The sequence below is a fragment of the Cyclopterus lumpus genome, chromosome 4 (genome assembly GCF_009769545.1).
Source record: "Cyclopterus lumpus isolate fCycLum1 chromosome 4, fCycLum1.pri, whole genome shotgun sequence".
Lineage (NCBI taxonomy): Eukaryota > Metazoa > Chordata > Actinopteri > Perciformes > Cyclopteridae > Cyclopterus > Cyclopterus lumpus.
The window spans coordinates 12743838-12766385 of NC_046969.1; the positions used below are offsets into that span (position 1 = coordinate 12743838).

General features: G+C 41.4%; 2 protein-coding genes across 6 annotated transcripts in view; one reads left to right on the plus strand and one right to left on the minus strand.

Annotated features, from left to right (window-relative positions):
* On the plus strand, positions 1–21155 carry tprb (translocated promoter region b, nuclear basket protein). 2 transcript variants are annotated; one of them, XM_034530166.1, is made up of 51 exons: positions 1–157; positions 548–652; positions 737–810; positions 1560–1656; positions 1764–1867; positions 2023–2187; positions 2408–2500; positions 2652–2732; positions 3055–3142; positions 3317–3457; positions 3554–3657; positions 4049–4246; positions 4476–4583; positions 4676–4902; positions 5153–5316; positions 5476–5618; positions 6330–6478; positions 6553–6715; positions 6879–7013; positions 7090–7230; positions 7454–7622; positions 8217–8383; positions 8599–8751; positions 8873–8989; positions 10036–10239; positions 10429–10616; positions 10756–10903; positions 11151–11288; positions 11534–11665; positions 11791–11921; positions 12048–12258; positions 12416–12562; positions 12815–13013; positions 13138–13331; positions 13808–13881; positions 14089–14282; positions 14491–14775; positions 15015–15169; positions 15259–15339; positions 15501–15683; positions 15804–15950; positions 17129–17222; positions 17849–18000; positions 18179–18247; positions 18343–18434; positions 18683–18792; positions 18935–19033; positions 19228–19384; positions 19738–19859; positions 19951–20046; positions 20910–21155. In XM_034530166.1, exons 1-51 carry the CDS (start codon positions 7–9, stop codon positions 20954–20956), a joined length of 7086 nt encoding a protein of 2361 aa, XP_034386057.1. In that variant the 5' UTR covers positions 1–6; the 3' UTR covers positions 20957–21155. The 2 variants fall into 2 exon arrangements, with proteins under 2 accessions (XP_034386057.1, XP_034386058.1); XM_034530167.1 differs by having other exon boundaries at positions 3–157; positions 18346–18434.
* Positions 20788–22548, minus strand: part of prg4b (proteoglycan 4b) — a 7237-nt gene continuing 5476 nt past the window's right edge. For 3 of the 4 annotated variants that reach the window (XM_034530168.1, XM_034530171.1, XM_034530170.1), the window contains 2 exons: positions 22165–22290; positions 20788–21293 (listed from right to left, as the gene is read on the minus strand). In XM_034530168.1, the coding sequence (XP_034386059.1) occupies positions 21184–21293; positions 22165–22290 (236 nt within the window). In that variant the 3' untranslated portion in view covers positions 20788–21183. The remainder of the gene's footprint in view (positions 21294–22164; positions 22291–22548) is intronic. The other variant, XM_034530172.1, reaches the window with a different exon arrangement.

A 22548-nucleotide genomic window follows, 5' to 3' on the forward strand; every position in this document is an offset into this window, starting at 1 on the left:
GGAAAAATGGCGGCACTGCTGCTGCAGGAGTTGGAAGGTTCCGAGCTATCAAAGCTATCAAAAACCGTTCAAAACAAACTCGAGAGGCTTTTTTCGGATCAGCAGTATGAAATCGATTATTTAAAAGCGCAACAGGAACAATTTCGCGTTGACAGCGGTAAGATATCGCCTAGTATTGTGTCAGCCATCGGTGCTAAGTGCTAAATGTTTTGCTTTGCTCGACATCATGCACTCACGCTGGTGAACTGGAAGTAGCTAAAAGTGAATAACTTTGCTAAGCGCTTACTAGGAGATTAACCTTACATTGTTCATTGTTGTGCATGTCTAACAACGGCTGTGGGAGTTATGGGCTAGAGCTAGCTAACACTGCAGGTTATCTGTGGACACAACTTGCCGCTAAGGCTAGCGTTAGCTTACCTCTTGAGCTAACGGCACCGTCAACAAGATGGCACACAAAAATGCACACATACCGTTATAACTTATGATCACCAGTCGATTCATCATGGTAACGTTTCGTGTTGTGTATTTGCCGACTTTCTTCTTACAGAACAACAATTCTTTGAAAAGGTGAAACAACTTGCTCAGTGTCAAGAAGATTTTTTGTCCCAGAATCAAGAACATCTTAAACTCAAAGATGAGTTTAAAATGCAAGGTACGACTGAACTTATTGCTGTATTGCATACGGGTTTAACTTGACTTTGGATTACTTTATGATTTGCTTTATTTCCCTTTTTAGAGGAGGACCATAAACGTTTGCGTGAGAAGAACGAAGAATATGAATCCGCACAAGCAAGGCTGTCATCTGAGAAGGTACGAAACGTAATCCGTCATATTACTGTTTGGTTATATTCTTTGTCGTCTACGTTTTATGGACTTTGTAACGGTTAACACCTGTCAGATGTTTGTCAGTAGTGGTTGATGTCTGCATTTGACTCAATCAATGCATCTGCTAAGTTTAGTGCAGCTTTTCAGTTCATTCCAGATGTTAGACGTGCCTACATTTGTTAGGGTTAACTCTGTTTTTTTACATTTTAACAATCCTCTGAACACATTGATTTAAGAAAGATTTGGTCAACTCAATGTTAAACTCTAAAGGGTTGAGAAACCAAGGATTTGTATAGCACTTTTCTCGTCTTTTCATTCACCCATTCATACACTAATGGCAAGAAATACCATGAAAGCTGCCACCTGCCCATCAATACGATCTAACATGCACACACCGCAAGCAAACCCTATGGAAGCAATTTGGGGTTAAGTGTCTTGCCCAGGGACACATGGACATAATAGCCGATCTTCTGATTGAAGGACGACCCGCTCTTCTACCGAGCTACAGTTGCTGTGTTTGAATTGCCTATGGACGTACATGAGGATGACAATATTTTGGAAAACACCAAATATGTACACAAGTTGAGAATGGACACATTTTTTGTATTGACAATATAGTTTAACTAGGGGTTATATTGATGTCGCAAAAAGTCCAGATATGATTTGCAAATTGCAGTTAATCTGTAAGCAATCACTATGGTTAAATAATGCTGTTTTTGTGTTTTTTTTGTAAGAGTTTGCTGGCAAAGACCAAAGAAGAACTGGAGATAGAAAAGCGAGAACTTGTGCGAACACTGGAGAGGAGATCCTTGGAAGTGGAGCATTTAAATGGTATGGGAAAATTAATTAGTCTGGAGACATTTGTCAAAACTTTTTATTTATGTTAGTACATGATCATCATTTGGAAATTACACATGTTATTTCTGTTGCATCCCCAGATGACTTCAGGCAACTCAATGACAAGTTGGTGGAGGTTAACACCTCTAAGATGGCCCTACAGATGAAGTTAGATGAACTTGAATCGGCTGAAGTCAACATTAAAGTAAGCTATATTATTGCATTGATTAATATCTGTATCAGATTCATAGTGTGAGTGACTTTGTACAAAAATGTTACCTAATACTAAACTGCAAACGTGTGTTCTGTTTAACCCTTAAACAAGTACCTAAATAAAGTGTTGGTGGTTTGCTGTTACAGTACAAGGAGAAGCGTATGAAACAAGAGAAGGAGCTGCTGAATAGCCAAACATCTTGGCTGAATGAGGAATTGAAAGCTAAGAGCGAAGAACTGCTGTCCCTTTCCCGACAGAAGGGAAACGAGATACTAGAACTGAAATGCAAGCTGGAGAACAAGGAAGATGAGGTATGCCTCTTTTTATTTACATAAAAGTTTTTTATAAATCTAAATGACATGGAGGAAAACGTTATGATGGCAGTAGCAACAAATACAATGATATGGATAGCATGTCACGATCTGGCTGAAGGCAGTTTCCCTTTTTGAATTGAGTTCATTGGAGCACTTCATTTATGAATGATTTCCATCATCTCCATTAGTAATTACTTTTTTTTCTTTGTGATTTAAGTTGAACAGACTCCAAGACCAAGTGGCCAGTTTCAAGACTTCAAATGAGCACCTTCAGAAACGGAATGAGGACACGATCAGCAAATTGAAAGAAGTATGTTTGTGGTATTTCTTACAGGCTATCGCAAGTATTTTTGTATTCTTATTATACTGTATTTATATTCTCCAGCAAAGTGATCAGTATTGTAGCACTCAGTGTGATGTTTAATCATTGAAGTGTGTGACTTCATCTTTGCTCATTCTAGGCCAAGGAACAACAAGCCACCATGGAGGAAAAGTTCAGAAACGAGCTGAATGCTAACATTAAGCTTTCCAATCTATACAAGGTATGTATTTGTATAACAGGCGACAAGCTGATGGGGTGTTCTACTGTGTACCTCAAAGCATTTATTCCCAGTAATTAATTAATTAATTAATTAATTCCAGTTTTACCTCCATGGTGTCACTGTTTCAAATCTTCAGAATATGCCAGCGCGACTCAAATGTTTTGGCTTATTTATTTAGTTGAAATCTTGAAAGACAAAATAAATGCCACATGTTTCTTTCATCTGTTTTTAATAGTGCACTTTATATGTACAGTGACTGAAATGATTTACTGTATTTCAAAGTTAAGTTTTGCTAACTTTAACCCTATTGTTGTGGTGGCAGGGAGCATCAGCGGATTCTGAGGCAAAAAGTGAAGAGCTGAATCGGGCAGTGGAGGAGCTGCATAAGCTGCTGAAAGATGCTGGAGAAGGTGCAAGTCTATGACAGTGACCGCAACTACCATTTTCATTATTCTGTACTTGATTTCTTCCTAGAAAGAAAGTCTGAATATGCTTGTTTGTTTAGCTTAGTGACTTAGTTTATATTTGAGTCTCCTGTTGTTGGTATCTCCTGACGTTTGATCTGTTTAATCTTTACGCCACAGCCAACAAGGCCCTTGAAGAGACATTGCAGGAGATGAATGGTGCCACAGACAAGAGTGTGGCTGAGCTAAAGGAGAGGATCCAGAGTCTCGAGAAAGAGTTGGACAATGCCAATGAGCTGCTATCAAGTTCTAAACTTAGAGGTTTGTTTGGTTGATTCTTGTACAATATCAAGCCTGGTAGGGATTTTTTTAAAATAAAAAATGACCTGTGATCAATTCTTCTTTTTGAATATCCAGGCCCTATTGGTACAACATCTATGATCGCAGAAGAGCAAATGACAACAATGTCTCCAACGGCAGCAACTGTATCCAAGATAAAGCCCGGCATGAAGCTGACAGAGGTATCTGCAACTGAATTTTAACACCAAAATTACTCCTATTATAACCCGTATGAGTATTTGGTAATTTGTCTGAGGGAATACCTTGTGGAAATTACTTTTAGTTGATGAAATACGTTTGATGATGGGGTACAATAGACTGCCACTTGATGTGATGCAGTATATTGAACATATTACACGTAATCTTGTGTTTCATGTTCATTTGGATACACCTCAGTGTTGGCCAACTGCATTTCGAGTGCACCATTATGGGACGGTTTTCCATATTTTCTTACTGGTTGTTGACTTCCTCGTGCCAAAAGTTTTGAACCACAAGTGAGCACAGATGTCTTCTCTGCTTACTTCCCCTCTTTAACTATCTTATTTTGATATGAGATGTAATTTGCATTCTCAGTTGTACACTGCATATGTGGAGAGCCAGGAGCAGCTGCAGTTGGAGCGATTGGAGAATAAGCGAGTCAACAAGTACCTGGATGACATTGTGCAGGAAGTAGAGGCAAAAGCCCCAATCCTCAAACGGCAGAGGGACGAACATGAGCGCATGCAGAAGTCAGTGGCCAGTCTTTCTGCCAAGCTGGAGCAGGCTGTTATGGTGGGTAAAGCAGACAAGTTGCATAGGATTTTCCATTAGATTATATTTAATTTGTTTGTGTTTTCCATGGGTTTTATGGTTTGCACAATAAATAAATAAATGCACTTATCGGTGATGGAAAATGGGTGCAATTAGACTGATTTAATTAGCTTATTTGGAAACTGGTTCATAATACCTTCCGCACTTCCATTTGACAAATGACGGTGTTCTTCTTGTACTTTTGATTCAGGAGGTACATCGTCTGCAGAAGGAAGCTGATGAAGCTAACAAGCTTTCCTCTGTCCTGGAAAGGGACAACCAGAGGTGTGAACTGCAGCTGGGAGACCTGGCTCAACAGGTGGGTGCTCACTCTACATCCAGTTTGAAGGCTAATCCTGGTTATTTCTCCAAATTCTTATTTTCTATGCCACCCGTGGTCTTTCCTGACAGGTGCGTGTGCTGCTGATCGAGCTGGAAGAGGCTCGTGGAAACTATGTGATTCATGAGGAGGATGTGAGCACAGCTGACGTCAGCAGCACATCAGAGGTGATCAGCCAACACTTGGTGACCTTTCGCAGTGTAGAGGAGCTACAGAAGCAGAACCAGCGTCTTCTGGTGGCCCTCAGGGAGCTCAGTGATGCCCAGGAGAAAGAGGAGTTTGAGGCCACTGGCAATAAGTACGTCAAGATGTGTAGTGATTTTATGTTGTTTCTTGCCATAAACAAACTGAACTGTACATCAAGTAACTGTTTAAGGACCATCCAAAATCAGTGATTGGTCTTAAAATTGGGGAAACATATTTCTTTCTAAAGAACAAGAATGCCAAGCATAAAAACACCCAAATATATGTTTCAGATTCATAAATCTATTATCACAAGAAACTAAAGATGTCAAACTGCTACGGCTAAGAAAAATGGTCTTTTACAGACGTGGTGAACTGGAGCAGTTTTTGGACAAAGCCAAGCTTGAGCTGGAGACCCTGAAGGAGCAACGCAGCGAGCAGGTCAAGGTGACTGAGTCCATCGTGAGGCAGAGGGACTTGTACCGTGTGCTGCTGGCTCAGGCAACCGGAGTCAGCTTCCCTCAGCAGGGTAACCGACAAGAGATAAACCAAGTTATAATATGTACATGCACATTTGGCTGCTTCAATCATGGCATCAAGCAATTTAATGTCTTGATGGTAACAGCTTGATATGGTGTTGGGGGGATTCTTTTAAATTAGGCTTAACTTTTGAGTGTTTTTCCTTCAGGTACACAACCCGAGGAGTTCTCCCTAACCTCCACCCCCCGACGCTCACCTGCAGCCATTCCCACCACAGGAACGCCCACTTCACTCGTCTCCATGGCAAAAGACTCTTCTGAAGCCTTGGCGGCCAAGGCAGCTTTGCAACAGGTGAGAAAACATTGAAATAAGACATTTGCAAGTGTATTAATCTCGCACATGTAACAGTCTGTACACCCTGTAGTTTGTCAAGCAGTGCCCAACACAAGTTCCATGAGAATGGCACTTTTAGTTCAGGCAGCTTTTTGCTTGATTATTTTACTTTTAAAGCACTAATGTTTTCAGTTGTCCAGACTTCTGTTTATTACTGAGCATAGCGAGGCTATCTGTAGATCTGTATTTATGGATATTGTTATCCACTACAACCTACCATTTCACTGATGAGCTTGGCTCATTTGTTTCCCATGTCTGCCACTAGATGGCAATGTGGCTATATTGACAGATCAAAAGGATGTGCCCCAAATAGTTTAACCTATTTTGCTGAAAAAGAACTAAACTGACAACAAATTAGGTTTATTTGGTTCTTTTATTGAAAGGTCATCTGAAAATGTGTGTGTGTGTTCTCCTGACTAACTTGTTTTCCACTAGGAGCACTAAAGCACAATTGTGTGTGTGTGTGTGTGTGTGTGTGTGTGTGTGTGTGTGTGTGTGTGTGTGTGGTTGCAGATCTAGTTTTCACAGAAGACCAGTAATTAACTTTGACCGCAGTCTTGTATAAATCGGTCAAAGGCTGGTGTAACCTGTTTGTTGTCCCTCACAAAGGGTATTTCTCAGACAATAATATCTAAACTCTGTTGACACTAAATGAATGTCTGCTTGCAGTTGCAAGAGGTGTTTTCTGCCTATAAGAAGGAGCGTATGGAGTGTAACAAGGCCATGACGGAGCAGAACGAGAAGCTCCAGGAGCAACTCTCTGACCTCCACTCGCAGAATTCTAAGATATCGACCCAGCTAGAGTTTGCCTCGAAGAGGTAAGTTAGTTTGAGGAACCTTCTTCAGTATGAGCGAACACGGGCCACTAAATTGAATGTCTCAACAATATCAGGTACGAGATGCTTCAGGACAATGTTGAGCGCTACAGGAAGGAGATTGCTTCCCTCAGAGAGAAAGGGCAGAAGATGGCCGCAGCCACACAGAGGCATGAGCAGACCATCCACACTTTGAATGAGGATCTGAAAGCTGCCAAAGAGAAACTTACCATGGCTGAGGTTTGTCATTTTATGATATTTTAATTTGTCCTAGTAATGTTTGTGGGCAAGTTTGCTGCTTTGCATCTCATCATCATCATCGTGATGGAGGAATTGCATTGGGGCCTGATTTGGATTTGTGACTGTTTGAGGACTTGAGGAGACATGTCTTATTTCTGCGTAGGGCCATGCTGAGAGCCTTCGTAAGGAGAGAGACATGCTGAAGCTTGTGGAGTCTCAACTGAATCAGGAGAGAGAATCGATCCTGAGCCATCAACAGAGCCAGAACCTGTTGATGACCAACCTCCAGGCTATTCAGGTAATCTAGAAGTATGACATCACTTATTAAATCTCACACACAGACAGTTCACATGATAACGGCTGTGTTCTTCTAGGCCACTCTTGAGCGTTCAGAGGCTGATACGCATCAACGTCTAAATGGGCAGATAGAGAAGCAGGAACGAGAGATCTCCCAGCTGCAGAAGAGGCTGGAGCACGAGGTGGAACAGCGCCACATTCTCAGCAGAAACCAGGAAGTAAGCATACATTGAACACTGTTTTATAGTGTACAAAATTGTTCCACCTCAATCATGTCTGACTTGGTTATGTTCAACGGTGTTGTGGTGTACTGAAGAATCAGTACCGTTTAAACTTAACATCAGGTTTAGTCTTGAACACACCCCAATTGAGGCAAATGCATTTAAACCCAGACACAGAAATAACAGGATTGAACCATTTGCTTACATCTCAATGTCACAGATTCAGTTGATGGAGGCAAAGAGGCAGCTGGAGCTACAGGTACCAATACACCAGAGGACCAAAGAGCTGCTGAATGCTGCCGAGCTGGAGCTCAACACCCTCAGGCTGCAGTTAGGCAGCAGCGAACTACGTCACAGCCTGGGCTCCCCCACCACACCCATTATCAGAGGTTGGCATGAACACACTTACGGACAGACCTACGTAATACAACAGAACAATATAAAGAGGAATCCATACGTATACTCATTTAAATGTATAGCATTTCCACTTGTCATCAAATTCAATCACCACAAAAGTCTAAGCAAACAATTCCTTGGTTGACATCATTGGAAGTCAAATTGTTTATGGCTTCTCATAAAGTCTCAGTCTGTGTAATTATTGTACACTACAATCCCCATTAAAATGCCTGTTAGCATTTTTTTGGGAAGTTAATAAGAGACGTAAAAAGAGAAATGTATTTCACAAACATGACACATTCGGTTGATTTTTGTATTCCACTGAACCAGTTTAACAAAAATATGCCAGGATGCTGTAGTCTCACCAGCTCATGTTGTTCTAACAGTTTATTTGAGACGTGAGGCAATAAAAGAGACAGTTTTTTAGACATTATGAAATGTCTTTGCTTAAAACCCCAAAAACATTTGAAAGACTGACTCAGACTCCTCACTATGTAATTAGTCCCAAACCACCTAACCGCCCTAAAAGCGCATAGTAATTGTACTGTTTTCATATTTCATCTGCCACTGATTCTACCTGCTTTCAGGCCTGCCGGGGTCGGATCACGACAGAGAGGACTTACAGGGCCGTCTGCGGCTGGCTGAATCCCGGGCCGAGGAGCTGGCAGAGAGCCTCAGGGTAGCCACCTCCAGCTTGGAGCTGTACAGAGCCATGGCCCAGAGCCTGGAGGAGTCCCTGGACAAAGAGAAACAGGTGCAAAACCAAACTGCCTGTCAGTGTTTCCCCTCTCATAAAGCCATTGACTACAACCACAGAATTGTTAAAGATAAAAAAAATACAAACTTTTTATTGCGTGGTTTAATTTTCCTATGTACCTTTACCATTAAACCATGCTGAGTTTGACAAACGTTGTGAGCGTGCCTCTTGCCAATTAAACAAATTACATTAATTAAATGTCTAATGACCAGGTAACAGAGCAAGCTCGCTCATCCATCGAAGCTCGTATGAAGGAGGCTGAGAAGCAGCACCGACAGCTTGAGGAAAAGCTTCTGGAAGCAGAGAAAGATAAACACAACACAGAGGAGCAGAAGAGGAGAGCCCTGGCCTCATTAGAGGAACAGGTATATTACAGTTTCTTCAACATTTAGTAGTCGCTTCTCCACATTTGATCTTCTGAGCACTATATTGCTGGTCAGTTTAATACAAGTAAAGAAAACTTTCTTTTTGTTTTGTGACTGTTAGATGAACAGTCTGAGAAGGAGTCTCAGCAGCGCTCAGGCTGATCACCAGGCAGTGCTACAGCAAGTGGCAGTCGCTGAAGCCCAACAGCAGCAAGCTCTACAAGACAGTCATGAGCAGGTAAGAAGCTATCAGCATTTAATGTAGAGGAATTAGGGATGTACATTTTTTTTCTCTTACTGATAGCTGACTCTTCTTAACGTATCATTAACTAACTAGATTAGTGCCTTGGGTGCTCAAACGCCAGCTGCTGTGTAAAGTGCAAAACAGGCGTTCTCCATTCACCAGTGCCGTAGAGCAGAGTTCACATATTTTGCTGGCCACCTGCTAATTGGAGTGAAGGGGGTTTCGCCCTGGTGTGAGAAAAAACTTAGTTGGCGGGTCACTAAAGATTGGCTTACCTTTAGGGTGGACCAGCTATCACTTTTTTGTTTTTGCTCAGCTTTTTACATTTTAATATATATTTCAACGGTTTAACTAATAGCATTAATCTGTCAACATGTGTATTGTTGGTTAACCTTTAATTGTTAACATCCCTCAGAGGAATATGACTATGATCAGTTTGAATTTATCGTGAAAATGTCCCTGATACAGTCACATGTTAAAGTAATTAAAATATCCTGTTCTAATGATCACCATTTGGTTCCTTTTATGAAATGGAGAAAGCTCCCTTGGAGTAAACTTGCAAAAGCCTCCATTTCTTCATGTTCACATTTTACCCATAGTATTTGACATAGTATGGATTTTATTTTATTTTTAAATATTGCTTATGTATTTAAAATAATAAGCTGATTTATTGAGAGCAGAGGTTCATTACCTTACATCTTGTTATATCATGTCAAACAAATATAGGTCTCCCTTTTCTGATTACCTCTGAGTGATCCCAAAGCATGTTGAAACATGTACAACCTCCCATTTATATATCTCAGACATCTAGAATAACTTTCAACCAGACGTCATGTTGGATCAGATGGTGAAAATACTGAAATGTATTTTGTCAGGTTTTCCAACTAGCATGTTCCAAGACCACCCTTTTTAAAAAAAGTAGAATAAGCTTATTCCAATTAGTTAGTGCAGCTCCAGTAATTAATTGCATCAAAATTGCCTCTGTACTTCGATGATATTACTTGCAATGATTCTGTCAAATCGTCTTTCCCATTTCTTAGGCTAAGCTGGCACTTGAAGCGCAAGACAAGTATGAGCGGGAGATGATTCTGCATGCAGCCGATGTAAAGGCCCTGCAAGCTGCTAAGGCTCAGGCCGTGCAGGCCGTCGAGCTCAGACACCAGCTGGATGAGAGAGCCCAGAGAGTCAGCGCAGAGCTGCTGGAGGCCAGGGTCTCCTGGGAGGAGCAGGAAAAGATCCTTAAGGTGATTTGATAGAAGTACAGGTGATGGCAAGACGGGATTGGATATAATAAATTGGAGTTGGAAACAAAAATATTTATTTCAGGGGCATTTGATTTTAATTTATTGGTTTTGTCCAACGACTCATGATATTTAAAATGAACTTTTCTTGAAGCAATTCTTTCAATTGTAATATCTTTGCTCGCATTATAGGAGGAGATGTCAAAGATGGAGATCCGCTATGAGGAGTTGCAGAGGCAGAACACCCTTCTGCATGAGCAGATCCAAACAATGAGCAGCAAGATGGCTGACAAGTTGCAGCGGGCTGCCAATGAGAGTCCTTTGAACATCTCCCTTACTGAGGAGGGCAAATCTCAAGATCAGGTCCTTGAGATTCTCAGGTAATGCTTGTTTATGCCAAATTACATAATCCTTTCGTGTAGTCGAGAAGCCTTGCAATTATGCTGCTCCCTGTGGTCTTGTTCGTGTCCTTCCACGTTCTCCGCTATCTTTGATACCCTCGTTTGTTTTTCATCAAAGGTTTGTGCGTCGAGAGAAAGAGATTTCAGAGTCTCGTTTTGAGGTTGCCCAAGGGGAGAGTTTGCGTTACCGTCTGAGGGTGGAGCATCTGGAACGAGAGTTGAAGGAGGTGCAAGACAGTTTGAGTGCTGCAAAGGAGAGAATGCAGGTGTGTTTTTGTCCACACGTAAAAGATTGTCATGCCCACTGACGAATCGTATCTGTGAATTCTTATAATTCAATTGAGTTGGAAGATTTTTCCTGGATATTTTACCGATTTGCTCACTTTGACCGCACATTGAGATGTGCGGTCAAGAACCGTTTACTTAATGAAATACATGAGTCTAACCTGACCTCTAAGAATCATACTTGGAGGTACCACATGTGACTTAAGGCCCAATGCTAATCCTACTTAGGTGACAGCGAAGACCCTGGCTCAGCATGATGAACTGATGAAGAAGACTGAAACAATGAGCATCCTGATGGAGACCAACAAGATGCTGCGAGAGGAGAGGGACAAGATGGAGCAAGAACTGCACCAAACCCAAGCTAAGGTTTCTGTTGTGTTTCATCAAATAATGTAGTCTGTGCTCTCCTTTGATATGCTATGCTCCAATAATATCCTTTTTTGTCTGCAGAATTTGTAAAATGATACACTCTGGGTTTTTGAACACTTTTAGTCACTTTACTTCTAAATCCACTACATTATTCTGGTATTACAAGCCGTTACATTTTCAAAAGATTTTCCTGAGTGACCTCCAAATCCAGAAGTTTTCAGCACATCGTCTTTGTATTTCAGGTACAAAAGATGGAGTCGGACATCATGCCACTGCAGCAGGCCAACTCTGAGCTGAGTGAGAAGAGCGGCATGCTGCAGGCGGAGAAGAAGATACTTGAAGAGGAGATCAAGCGATGGAAAGCTCGAACCCAGGTCAGTGAATAATGCTGCTCGTAAGAAGTAGAAATGCATCTGCCATCAGAAAAGCAGAGATGACTATTTATTCCTAATGTTTTATCATTTTACACCACTGGACAAACCTTTTCTCATTATTTTAGAATTTGGTGAGCCAGCAAAAAGATTCAGACCCTGAAGAGTACAAGCGTCTGCACTCTGAGAAGGAGGCCAATCTCAAACGCATTCTGCAGTTCACTGAGGAGAGCACCAGACTTAAAGCAGAGGTGGCCAGGTGAGGCATTAGAAATGTAAAACATTTTTACCAGGATATTAATGTTTTCTCCCGTATTGAACCCTACCAGTTCTTTTTCTGTCACTTTAGCATTAATTTTCACATGCTCTTAATTTCTGTTTTAAGGACTAATAATCTAACAACATCTCTGCAAAGTCAGATGCAGAACTTGCGTGACAATATGAGTAAGATAACTGATGAGAGGAATAAGCTGAAGAAGGAAATGGACACCAAGAACCAGGAACTCCAAGAGAAAGTACGAACTATCACTCAGGTCAAGAAGATTGGACGCCGCTACAAGACTCAGTATGATGAACTCAAGTTGGAACATGACAAGGTGAGAGCTCGGTAGTTTATCCCACTGCTTTACTCTTAATATCAAATTATCAAATTGTATGGCTGTATTGTTCGATTCAATCCCTTTTGAACAGTTGCCCAAAGCCACCTCTGTTGTGTTGGTTTGAGCATCATTTTTCATACTGTGTTTCCTCTAGTTGGTAGCCGAGGCTGCAGCAGGCCCATCCCAAGAAGAGGAGGCTCGTCAAGCCTCAGTTCAGGAGCTGCAGAGCCTCCGAGATTCTCTGAACCAGGCAGAAGCCAAGACCAGAGAGCTGGAAGGACAGCTAGAGAACAGCAACAAGGTCAAGCTACAAGTCACAATAGTTTCAGCCAAGACCTTTGACTAAACTGTCCATTTTAGACTCGGGACTAGTGTACATAGACTTATATTTGGGAGGGAGTCCATGTACACTAATCAGTTAACACAATCACATAGCTTGTGTAGTTGTATCATTAATTGTATAAATATTCTTGAAAAGAGGCAGTGCTTTCCCAAATATGCTTGCCTTTTATACAAACATTCATTAGTATGATGTCTTCCTTACCTATGACAGGTGGTTACAGAGCGTGAGACTGAAGGGCGTAATGCCCAGGAACAGTCATCCAGGCTGCAGACAGAGCTGACCAGGCTAAGGCAGGAGCTGCATGATAAGGCTGCTCATGAGGACACACTGAGACAGCAGATGACTGACAAAGAGGACAAAACCAGGAAGGCCATCGTCTATGCCAAGCAGAAGATCAACCAGCTCACAAGTGAGAGGGTGTCCCTCATATTGCAACCAATAGACCTATGATAATGCACATCTTCTATTTGCCCTCATTGTACTGTTGCTTATTTGTTTTATTTGAATCTCAGACTGAAATGATTTATGTCCAGGCACCAAAGACCAGCTGCATAAAGACAACGAGGAGCTAAAGCAACAGCGCGAGGAGCTGGAGGTGCGAGTGAGCGCTCTCAAGTCTCAATACGAGGGCCGTCTCAGTCGACAGGAGAGAGAACTGAGAGACCTGCGAGGTCAACAGGAGAGGCAAGAGCAGAGGGATGAGCCACCTGAGGCAGGTCCCTGTAAGGTGAGTCTGCTTTAAAGTTTTCACAAGCCAGGCATTAGTGTATATTTTTTATTTTGTACCGTCAGCCAAAGTTTAAAATATGGCAATTGGTAATATGCAGTGCAATAAGTAGCAAAGTAGATATTGTTAAGCTTCACACGACGCAGGTTTTCTAAAACATGACCGTTAACGTCTGTTTTTCATGTGTAAATGTTTGTTTGAAATCAACTTTTCATCAATGTAAACATCTGGCTGTTACTAGAGCCAGAGATCCTTTGCGCAGAGTTTCTTGCTTCTATGGAACAACTGCTCATCTGTGGGCAATGTCTTGACAAAGATATTTGCCAAGTTAATTAGATGGGATCAGACGGTCAACTTCCTGATGTCTAAAAGGATATCAAGTGACATTGTTGCAAGTTTGATGAAACTACAGTGTCATGACTAGGCATCTTGTTTTGTTTCCATCATGATTTTTGTCTTTCTGTCCTGATGTTCAGACCCAAGAGCAGCAGAGGAGTACAGAACAGAGGCAGATCAGTCTGAAGACGACCCCAGCTGCAGACAGGGGAAGGTACGATACGCAACCACTAAAACTGCATATTAGTTTATAAGTCCACTGCAGTGCAACGCGCATATATAGTATAAGTGAACACATACTTTTTTCCAGCAGTTCTGGGATCCTCTTTAGTACACTTGCTGGGGACTTGTTCAAGACTTTCTTATATGAAATGTTCATAAATAGGGTCATTAGTCATGTCCTGATTTTTGTCTCAATCAGTGCCAGCACATCTGAGCCTCCAACTGCCAACATTAAGCCAACACCTGTGGCTACATCAAGCAAGCAGCCTGTCAATCCGGGGAACAAACCCACCCCGAGAGCAAGCATCAGGCCCATGATTACCCCAGCGACTGTACCCACCCCAACTCCCACAGCTACTGTGATGCCCACCACACAGGTGGAGACCCAAGAAAGTAAGTTTACTTATAGACTTAAAGTTTCAATGTGGGAAACCAGCCAAAGGACTATTGTCCCTCAAGATGAATTTAAAATAAATATTCTAGTAAAGGTATTGCTTCACAAATGACCTTTCCTGTGTATGTGTGTTTTAAGTGTCATTAATGCAGTTACAGTCTTGATGAAATGCTGAATCTATTTTCCGCTAACTTATTTCCCCTACAGCCATGCAGTCTACTGAAGGCCCACCAGTGGAGCATGTGACTGTGTACGGCAGTGCCAGCGGCTCGGTGCGCTCTGCTAGCCCCAACGTCCAGACCACTTTAACTAGCCCCATGCTGACCGTGCAGCAGACCCAGACGCAGGCCACGGCATTTGTCCAACCGACTCAACAACAAAGTATGACCCATACAGAGCCAGCCAATCAGGAGCCACTAACCATGGTCATTGAGGCAACACCTAGCTCGCAGGTGGAATGGCCTTCAACTTCCTCCTCGGTCTTTGGAACTGGTAAGACACTTTTTTTTTAGGTGTGTGTGTGCTTTTTATATATGGAATAGCAATACCTGTTCATTATAATGCTGTATTTTGGTAAGATATTAGGATCGGAGATGTGCATTTTGACGAGATACTGCAGAGGTGTATTTATGTACATGCATATGCTACATACATCTAGTATGAGCCATGTTGAGTTTCCCTTTTAGACATGGTGTGGTTTTAAAAGTATTTTCATAATGCCGTATCTCTAGTTTCAGCAACGCCAGGAATCTCCTCCATGTCAAAGAGGCCTCGTGAGGAGGAGGAGAGTGCCACCGTGGTCACTGACACAGAGTCCACCCAGGAGGATACCTCCAGGCTTCCTAACCCTAAAAAGCTGCGTATCATTCAGAGAGTGGGTCCAGAGGTGAGGAGAGGGAGCACATGGAAATCTTAATGGGTGTTTTTAATTATCTGAAAACTGGTAGTTATGGCATGACCATGTGTTGTCCTCAGGAGGAGGTGCTGGTGGAAGACAGTGCTGAGGCTGAGGCGGTGGTGCTAACAGACAGTCAAGATGGTGCAGAAGCAAGCCAGGTAGGCCATCACCTAATATCTATCTCTATCTCTGTGACTGAGCCCGGCAGTACTTCTTTGTACTACATATCTTGCACATTTTCATGGAAGTCATTACTTTTCAAAGAGTGTAGATGAGTAATATGCATGTTGTTCATAGTGTCCATTGTTCTGCCCTGCAGACGGAGGACTTTCCAGTTCTGGAGGAGGAAGATGAGGGTGCATCCTCCCAGTGCATCATGATAGAGCAAGAGATTACCCTGACCCAAAGTGACTCTCCTCACCAGCTTCGGCAGGAAGTCATCGTCATAGTAACGGACACAGAGAGTGATGATGACCAGGAAGAGGATGAAGAAGAAGAGCAGGTAGGAATTTTAGGTCAAGTATTTTAAAAGGCAGTGTAAAGTGGAATTGGCCACTCGGCCCATAACCTTGTCTTTTTAAAAGTTGTGTTCAACTAATGATTTGATCACTGTTCAATGTAGGACTATGAAGAGGAAGAGGAAGAAGAGGAGGATGAGGAGGAAGAAGAGGATCAGGAGGAAGATGACGGAGAGATGGGGGAGGAAGGAGAAGACAGTAACGAGGGGAGCGGAGACGGCAACGAGGCTTACGAAGAAGACGAAGCAGAGGTTCGAGTGACACATCATGTATTCAGTTACAACATTGACCTGATCTACACACACACACACCTTTTGCATCTTGTACACCACGTTAACCCTTCCCACTCTTTCAGCGAGAGATTTATGTGCATTTTCCAGCTCTCAGACTCAGTTTTTCCACACAGTCTCGCTTCAATTGCATTTTGTCCCTGTGTCGTAACTTTCTGTCTTTCATAAAAGCGGCGTGTGTTGACTTTAGATGTTTACCGTTGAACATGTTCAGAAGGATGAGTCAGTGTCTGCATAAACTGTAGATGTCATAATGAGACATTTTAGACAGAGGGTCGTCCTCAGCAGATCACCAGGTTTTATAACATTTCCATATCGTAATATTTCTAATATGTTTCTAGTTGTTTTTAGACTGAATCCTGTAAACCTGGATGGAAAGTAAAAAACATTAATACAAATGATCACTGAATATTATTATATTTTTTAATTTTATTTTTTAAACCAACTAACACATGAAATAATACTCAACTTATTGGGCAACTCTTATTGTTGAATTTAAATCTTAACATGCCCACTCTGTATCAAGAAAAGAGTCCAGAGTATAATAAAATGTAATTTCAGGCTTCCAGCTGATCCTTAAAAAGGATCTTAGAGCTGGGAAGTACGATTTTTCATTGGCAAAGAAAAAATAGTCCCAGGTTTTTCCATTGTAAAATCTCCAAATTTTGGAAATTTTTTATAATTTCCCCAACTGCCTCTCGCAATTAAGTCACGCAGATCCTGAATTAAACGGTAAAAGCGTTAAAATAGATTTGTCTGATCTGAAGTTGTTTTTGCTTGCTGACTGTGGGTTCTGTACTCAACATTTTAAAATAATGCATATTGAAGTACAGTAATGTTTTTACTCATTATTTCTGGCCTTTTCTAAAGGGCATCTTTGTCCATATAGGGAACATTTGAATCATAATCTCTATGTGGTGCTCTGCCATTACATCCTGGCATCTATAGTGTGTGGGAACCATCCCATAACATGCTTCCTCCAATTCGACCAGTCTTTTCATCTTCCCATTCCCTCGTTTTTTTTTTTTACTTAACTTTTTTTTATTTGCCCCTGTAGAACTTGTATAAAATCTCCTTGCGGCCCCCTTTTCTCTTACCACCAATATATTTAATATTTTCTTTGTACTTTCTTTTCTCAGGGAGCTGATGTAACAGACCCGGGCACAGAGACAGAAGAGAGTTTGGGGGCGTCTGACTCCACCCAGAGGCCAGCAGATTCCCAGACACCCAGCTGTAAGATCCAGGAAACCTTGTCAAATTCACATGCGTAGATCCACCTCAGACTCTCCACATGCGCTCATAAACTGTCCAGCCACTTAATTAGATTATCAGACACTTGACGGTGACTGAAAAAGATGTAATATGTTGTTGTCTGTTTTGAAGGGATGAGTGGTGCGTGTGTGTGCCAAAATAAAGGTCCTTTCCAACAAGGGTTGCTTTTCTTTGAAAATTAAAGAAGGTAATATCACTGGGGGAACAATTTAAACTCAACTTTAGTACATTAGACCGACGAGGATCTCATGATAAAAACATACAATAGTGGTTTCATTATGGAACCAGACAGATTCTCAATTTGTTCCCAATATGAACCTTTTTGAAAGGTACACATTTAAAAAAAAATTGAAGATTAGCAATATCTTGAATATTCATTATCTGCTACAAATTTGTTGACGTTAACTGTTATTTCTGCTTTTCTTATTTCTTCTTAATCATCCAAGTCTACAACTTTTAGATTCCAGAAATGATTGAATAACAAGCAAATTGGTTGGGTTTTCATAAGTATTTTATAAACAATTTGTTCTGATCTAATATATCAAATAAAACAGCCCTGTTTATTTGAGTATAATCTACTGTTTCAGTTGACGGTACGATGGAGGCATACTCTACAGAACAACCCATCACAAGCTCTGGTACACGGTTGCCCCAGTCGCCACGAAGACCAACACATCTGCTGCCCTCTCGCCTGAACATTGCCCCGACATCAGAACTGGGACCACCTGCTCAGGTTCAGGTATGAAGGAAGAGTATTTTGACCCTCAGTAAGAAACGGATATGCATAAATACCAGCATTACTTTTTTGAAAATGTGTTTTGTTTTTCTGATCTTCAAATTTTGTATCTTTTTTAATGTTATCTCGATGTGTAGATCGCCAGCGCTGCTAATCAGTTCTGTAAAATCTAACTTCGCAGCGTATCCCTGTTCGTCGCCAGTCAGTTGGCAGAGTCCCAACGCTCACTCCCGGGGTGCCAGTCAGTTCCGTAAGTCCGTTCATTATGTCATTTGCACAAATGTCAGTACGAAACTTTACTCCTGTGTTTGTATTCAAGACTTCCTGTCATCTCTTCCTCTGCAGCAGCACTTCTTTGATGATGATGACAGGATGGTTCCCAGCACTCCCACTCTGGTGTTGCCACAGCGCTCCGATGGTTTTGACCAGACAATCCAGTAAGTCTCAGACCAGGAAGTCAGAATGCCTGTGAAATATGTATAAGTGACTCTTAAAACGTTCATACAGGCCTCTCTACGTTATGGTCTTGGACATGTACCTTTTTGAATTTCATTGTCGGGGGCTTGAGTGAATATTAAGATGTTATTTATATTAAAAGAAAAAGTGGGGGGGAAAGCACCTAAAGTACCTTGAATTGCCATCACTGCTGTCTTAAGGCACTGAATGACTGTTTTCTGTTTGTCAGTTCTCCCCAAGTAGCCGGTGTGCCTCGCTTCAGGTTTGGTCTCTCGGACGACGTGCCACAGACCAGCTCCTCCTCACACTCGGACCTGGGACAGCTCGCCTCACAAGGAGGTACTCCACTCCAACATGTTGTGCAGAGTTACAGTTTATGTAAAACAGCTTTAAACACCCCGCCAGCTAACTGCAACAGAAAGAGGCTCTTAAATTCCCCCAGAACATTAATGTTTTTATTCTCTTATTTTCTTGTCTTCAGGTCTTGGGATGTATGAGAGCCCCTTGTTCCTAGCGACTCATGAAGAGGAGTCTGGTGGACGCACCGTTCCCACCACACCGTCACAGGTTTCAGCACCAGGTAGCTGTTTCTTTTGGTCTCAGTCCGTCTGATATGAAGGGATCTGTTCAGTTTATCTATAGACCCGCTCTTTTCATCGACGTATTCTGTTTACAGTTTCTGAAAATTGGCAGCTGGATGGAAATTGTCTGATTTTGGAGTGCTACCCTATGCTACAACCAAATCAGTGAGTGTATCTTGTGCTTCTCGTCCAGTAACTATCTTCTCAGAGGTGGCTCAGTCTGACACCACCAGTGAGCACGCCTCCCAGTCGGTTCCCATGGTGAGCACTTCCACACCAGGCCTGGTACCAGGAGCAGCCGGCACAGGGGAGGACAGAGACGACGTCTTCCTGGAGCCAGACACTGATAGGTGAGGCTCTGCTTTTTGTCAATCTTTTCATGTTTTCTTTTTCTGCTGTTGGAATTCAGATGTCGAGCAATCTGCACATTTTCTCCCGCCTGTCAACTGCAACATTAATTATTTTTTCCCATGTAGGCTCTAAACCTGATGTGAAATGTGACCATTTCTTTATTTACTGAAAGTCTGTTCTCGCCTACGTTAGTATTTAATCAAAAAAGTTAGCAGGTTTATTATAAGTGCATCTTGTGCTATTTCTTTTCTTTTCTTGCATTCATGGTTTATACAAGGGATTTTAAGACTACATGACCTGATCAATTGTATCAGATCCAATGCATGTTGTTTTGTTGGTCTGTTTATTCCAGACCCAGTGCAGAAGTATTGTTAGATCCAGTGGTCTTGCAGGGAGATTTAGAGGAGCCAGGCCAGCAATCTGACAAGGCCTGCCTCCCCTCCACCAGCCAGGAGCCCTCTTCCAGCTCTGCAGGTACAGTGTAGCCACGTGGCTATGAATGACAATTTATCTGTCTTTTAATTAGTGTTGAGTTCTGATTGCTGTGTTTTGTTTGTGTTCCCAGATACAAGCAGTGCACCACCTAAATCATCTAGACCTGGATCCAGCAGACAGCTGCAGCGCTGGCCAGAACACCGCGGTGGCCGCATGAAGAGGGGAGGTATGTTTGCAAACCCACACAATGGGTGGCGATGGCGCTAATACTCAGTTTTCATATCCTGTTTTGTGGTTGAAGATGCTCTTCATTTTTGTTCTCTTCATATAGAGAATGTTGATCAGCTTGTCGTATCAAACCAGTCTTGTTTGACAATGCCAATAAGTTTGCTTCCAAATTGCCAGCATGCACAACGTGCTGCTGTTTTACAGATTTTGTGTTTTCACATCAAAATCAGCAGCCTGTAAGGTGTCCAGGTGGCCTAGGGGCTCAAGTCCGGTCAGGGACTATTCTTGCATGTCATTCCACATGTCGTATAAAGACCTAAAATACAGAAATAAATACTTAAGTAAAAATCTGCAGCATAAACCTGCTGGAATCACACTTAGTATCCATCACACACTGATTCCAATAAACAGAAGGCTTCCCACACTTCTTAAAGCATACTGCCGTATATTATGAATCAGATCTAAATGTACAGATTTCAGATTTTTAATAAGATATTAATCCTATAAATATAATTTTTTGGAAGTTGTATGCCTGACAAATAGTACTACGTCAACCTAAACTGATCTTTGTCTCTTTATTCGCTAATTCGTCATGCACATTAATTGCTGTCCACCGCTTACAAATCACATTTTCTAAGATAATCCTTTATGCTGACCAACCAACCGTCATAAAGTGCACACAAATCCTGGTAAAGCATTTGTTTCATTTGAATTACCAGTCACAGCATTTAAAACATTTTGGTGGGTTATAATTCAATTTAATGTAGAATAACAGAGGAAACACTAATTGTTTTACATTTGATACACATGTTATCAGTATAGAAGGCTGTGATTAAACAACAATACTTTATCTCCCAACAGGTGGATTTCCTTCTCGGGGTGTGCATGGGAGACGATTCGCGAGATGAAGCACCAGTCAGAAAACTTGGGAATCGTGACCGAAGTTTTCCATCCAGTTTTCCAGTCTGTTCAAATTCTATATTCATCTATGGTAATGTTCACTTGTTTCAGACACCTGATTTTAGATTAGCTTATTTTGTACCTTCAGTCCATGCTGAAGCGGTTTGTTTTATGAATAATGTAATAAACTTTAAAGCTGTAAGACAACCTGTATGTGATACAACTTTCCTTCATCTCACACTCTCTCTGAGCATTTCAAGAAGTCTTTGCTCTGAGGTGACGCGTTGGCTTTAGGAACAGGAATGATGGGATGTCCACTATCCATCCTCACATTGTAGGATGTGGCTGCAGAAGAAATGGAATGGTTCAATTAGCATTTTGATTTATGGATTGTGTGTGTATGTATGTGTGTGTATATGTATATATATATATATATATATACATATATATACACACACACTAATATCACTGCAGGGAACAATTTAAACTCAACTTTAGTACATTAGACCGACGAGGATCCCATGATAAAAACATACAATAGTGGTTTCATAAGGGATTTTTTATATATATATATATATATATATATATATATATATATATATATATATATATATATATATATATATATATATGAGGGTGCTCAAATAGTCCTGACCTCAGAGTTTTAAGAACATTAAATTTGACAGCTTTTGGTTTACGAGACACTAACACCCTCCTCTTGCTTAAATAGTGAAATGTTTTTCTCAGACAGGAATTAGTTTTCTTTAGAGTATCATTCGAATGCAATATTTGACTGGTTCCTCCATTTGAGCTGTAGGTAAAAGGACACCGCCCTAAATGACCTTTACATCTGCCTAATACCCCGACCCACCCTGACACACATGGTCTTAGTTAGGCGTCTCAGACATGATGGGAATAAGGCTAAACGTCTTAAGTGCAGACAGACAAGTTTAGAACATTGTGTTCTTTTGAAGAGGAGCAATTACATTTTGTGAAGGAAGAGAAAATACAAAACAAACTTTTATATCCGTACCCAGCTTGTTAGGAGCTAATAAAAAATAAGGCAAGAAGTTTCTTTCATAATTGACTAAATACATTTGAACAAAAACCCTAACCCACAGAGCTTGAAACTATATTTTGTTCTCCAACACATTTCCTTAATACTAGACTTATTTTAGAGGAAATCTCTTAAAACCAAACTGAATCAATGACTTACATCTTGAGAAGACGTAGTATTTGTATCTCTCTGGAGTTCTGATGCTCGGCACGGACACAGCAGCTGTGATGGTGGAGGGGAAACCTCTCCAAGTTCGGATGTTGACTACTGGCTCTAGAAAAGACACTGGAACCAAAATAGTTACTTTATATACTCTTATCAATATGTCATTTAAAATGTATTTTTTCACATTTCTCCTAAACATCACAAACCAAAAAAACAGCTGTCCCATAAATGGTACACGGGCAACCTTTTTCCACTTCAAATATTTACAAGATGGACTTCGCTGCCCTTCTCCCCGACACAAAAGGATGACTCACTTTTTCAAAGACCTCATTTGTTGGAACGCTAAATTACACGTGAGTTTATGTAAATCTGTTCAAA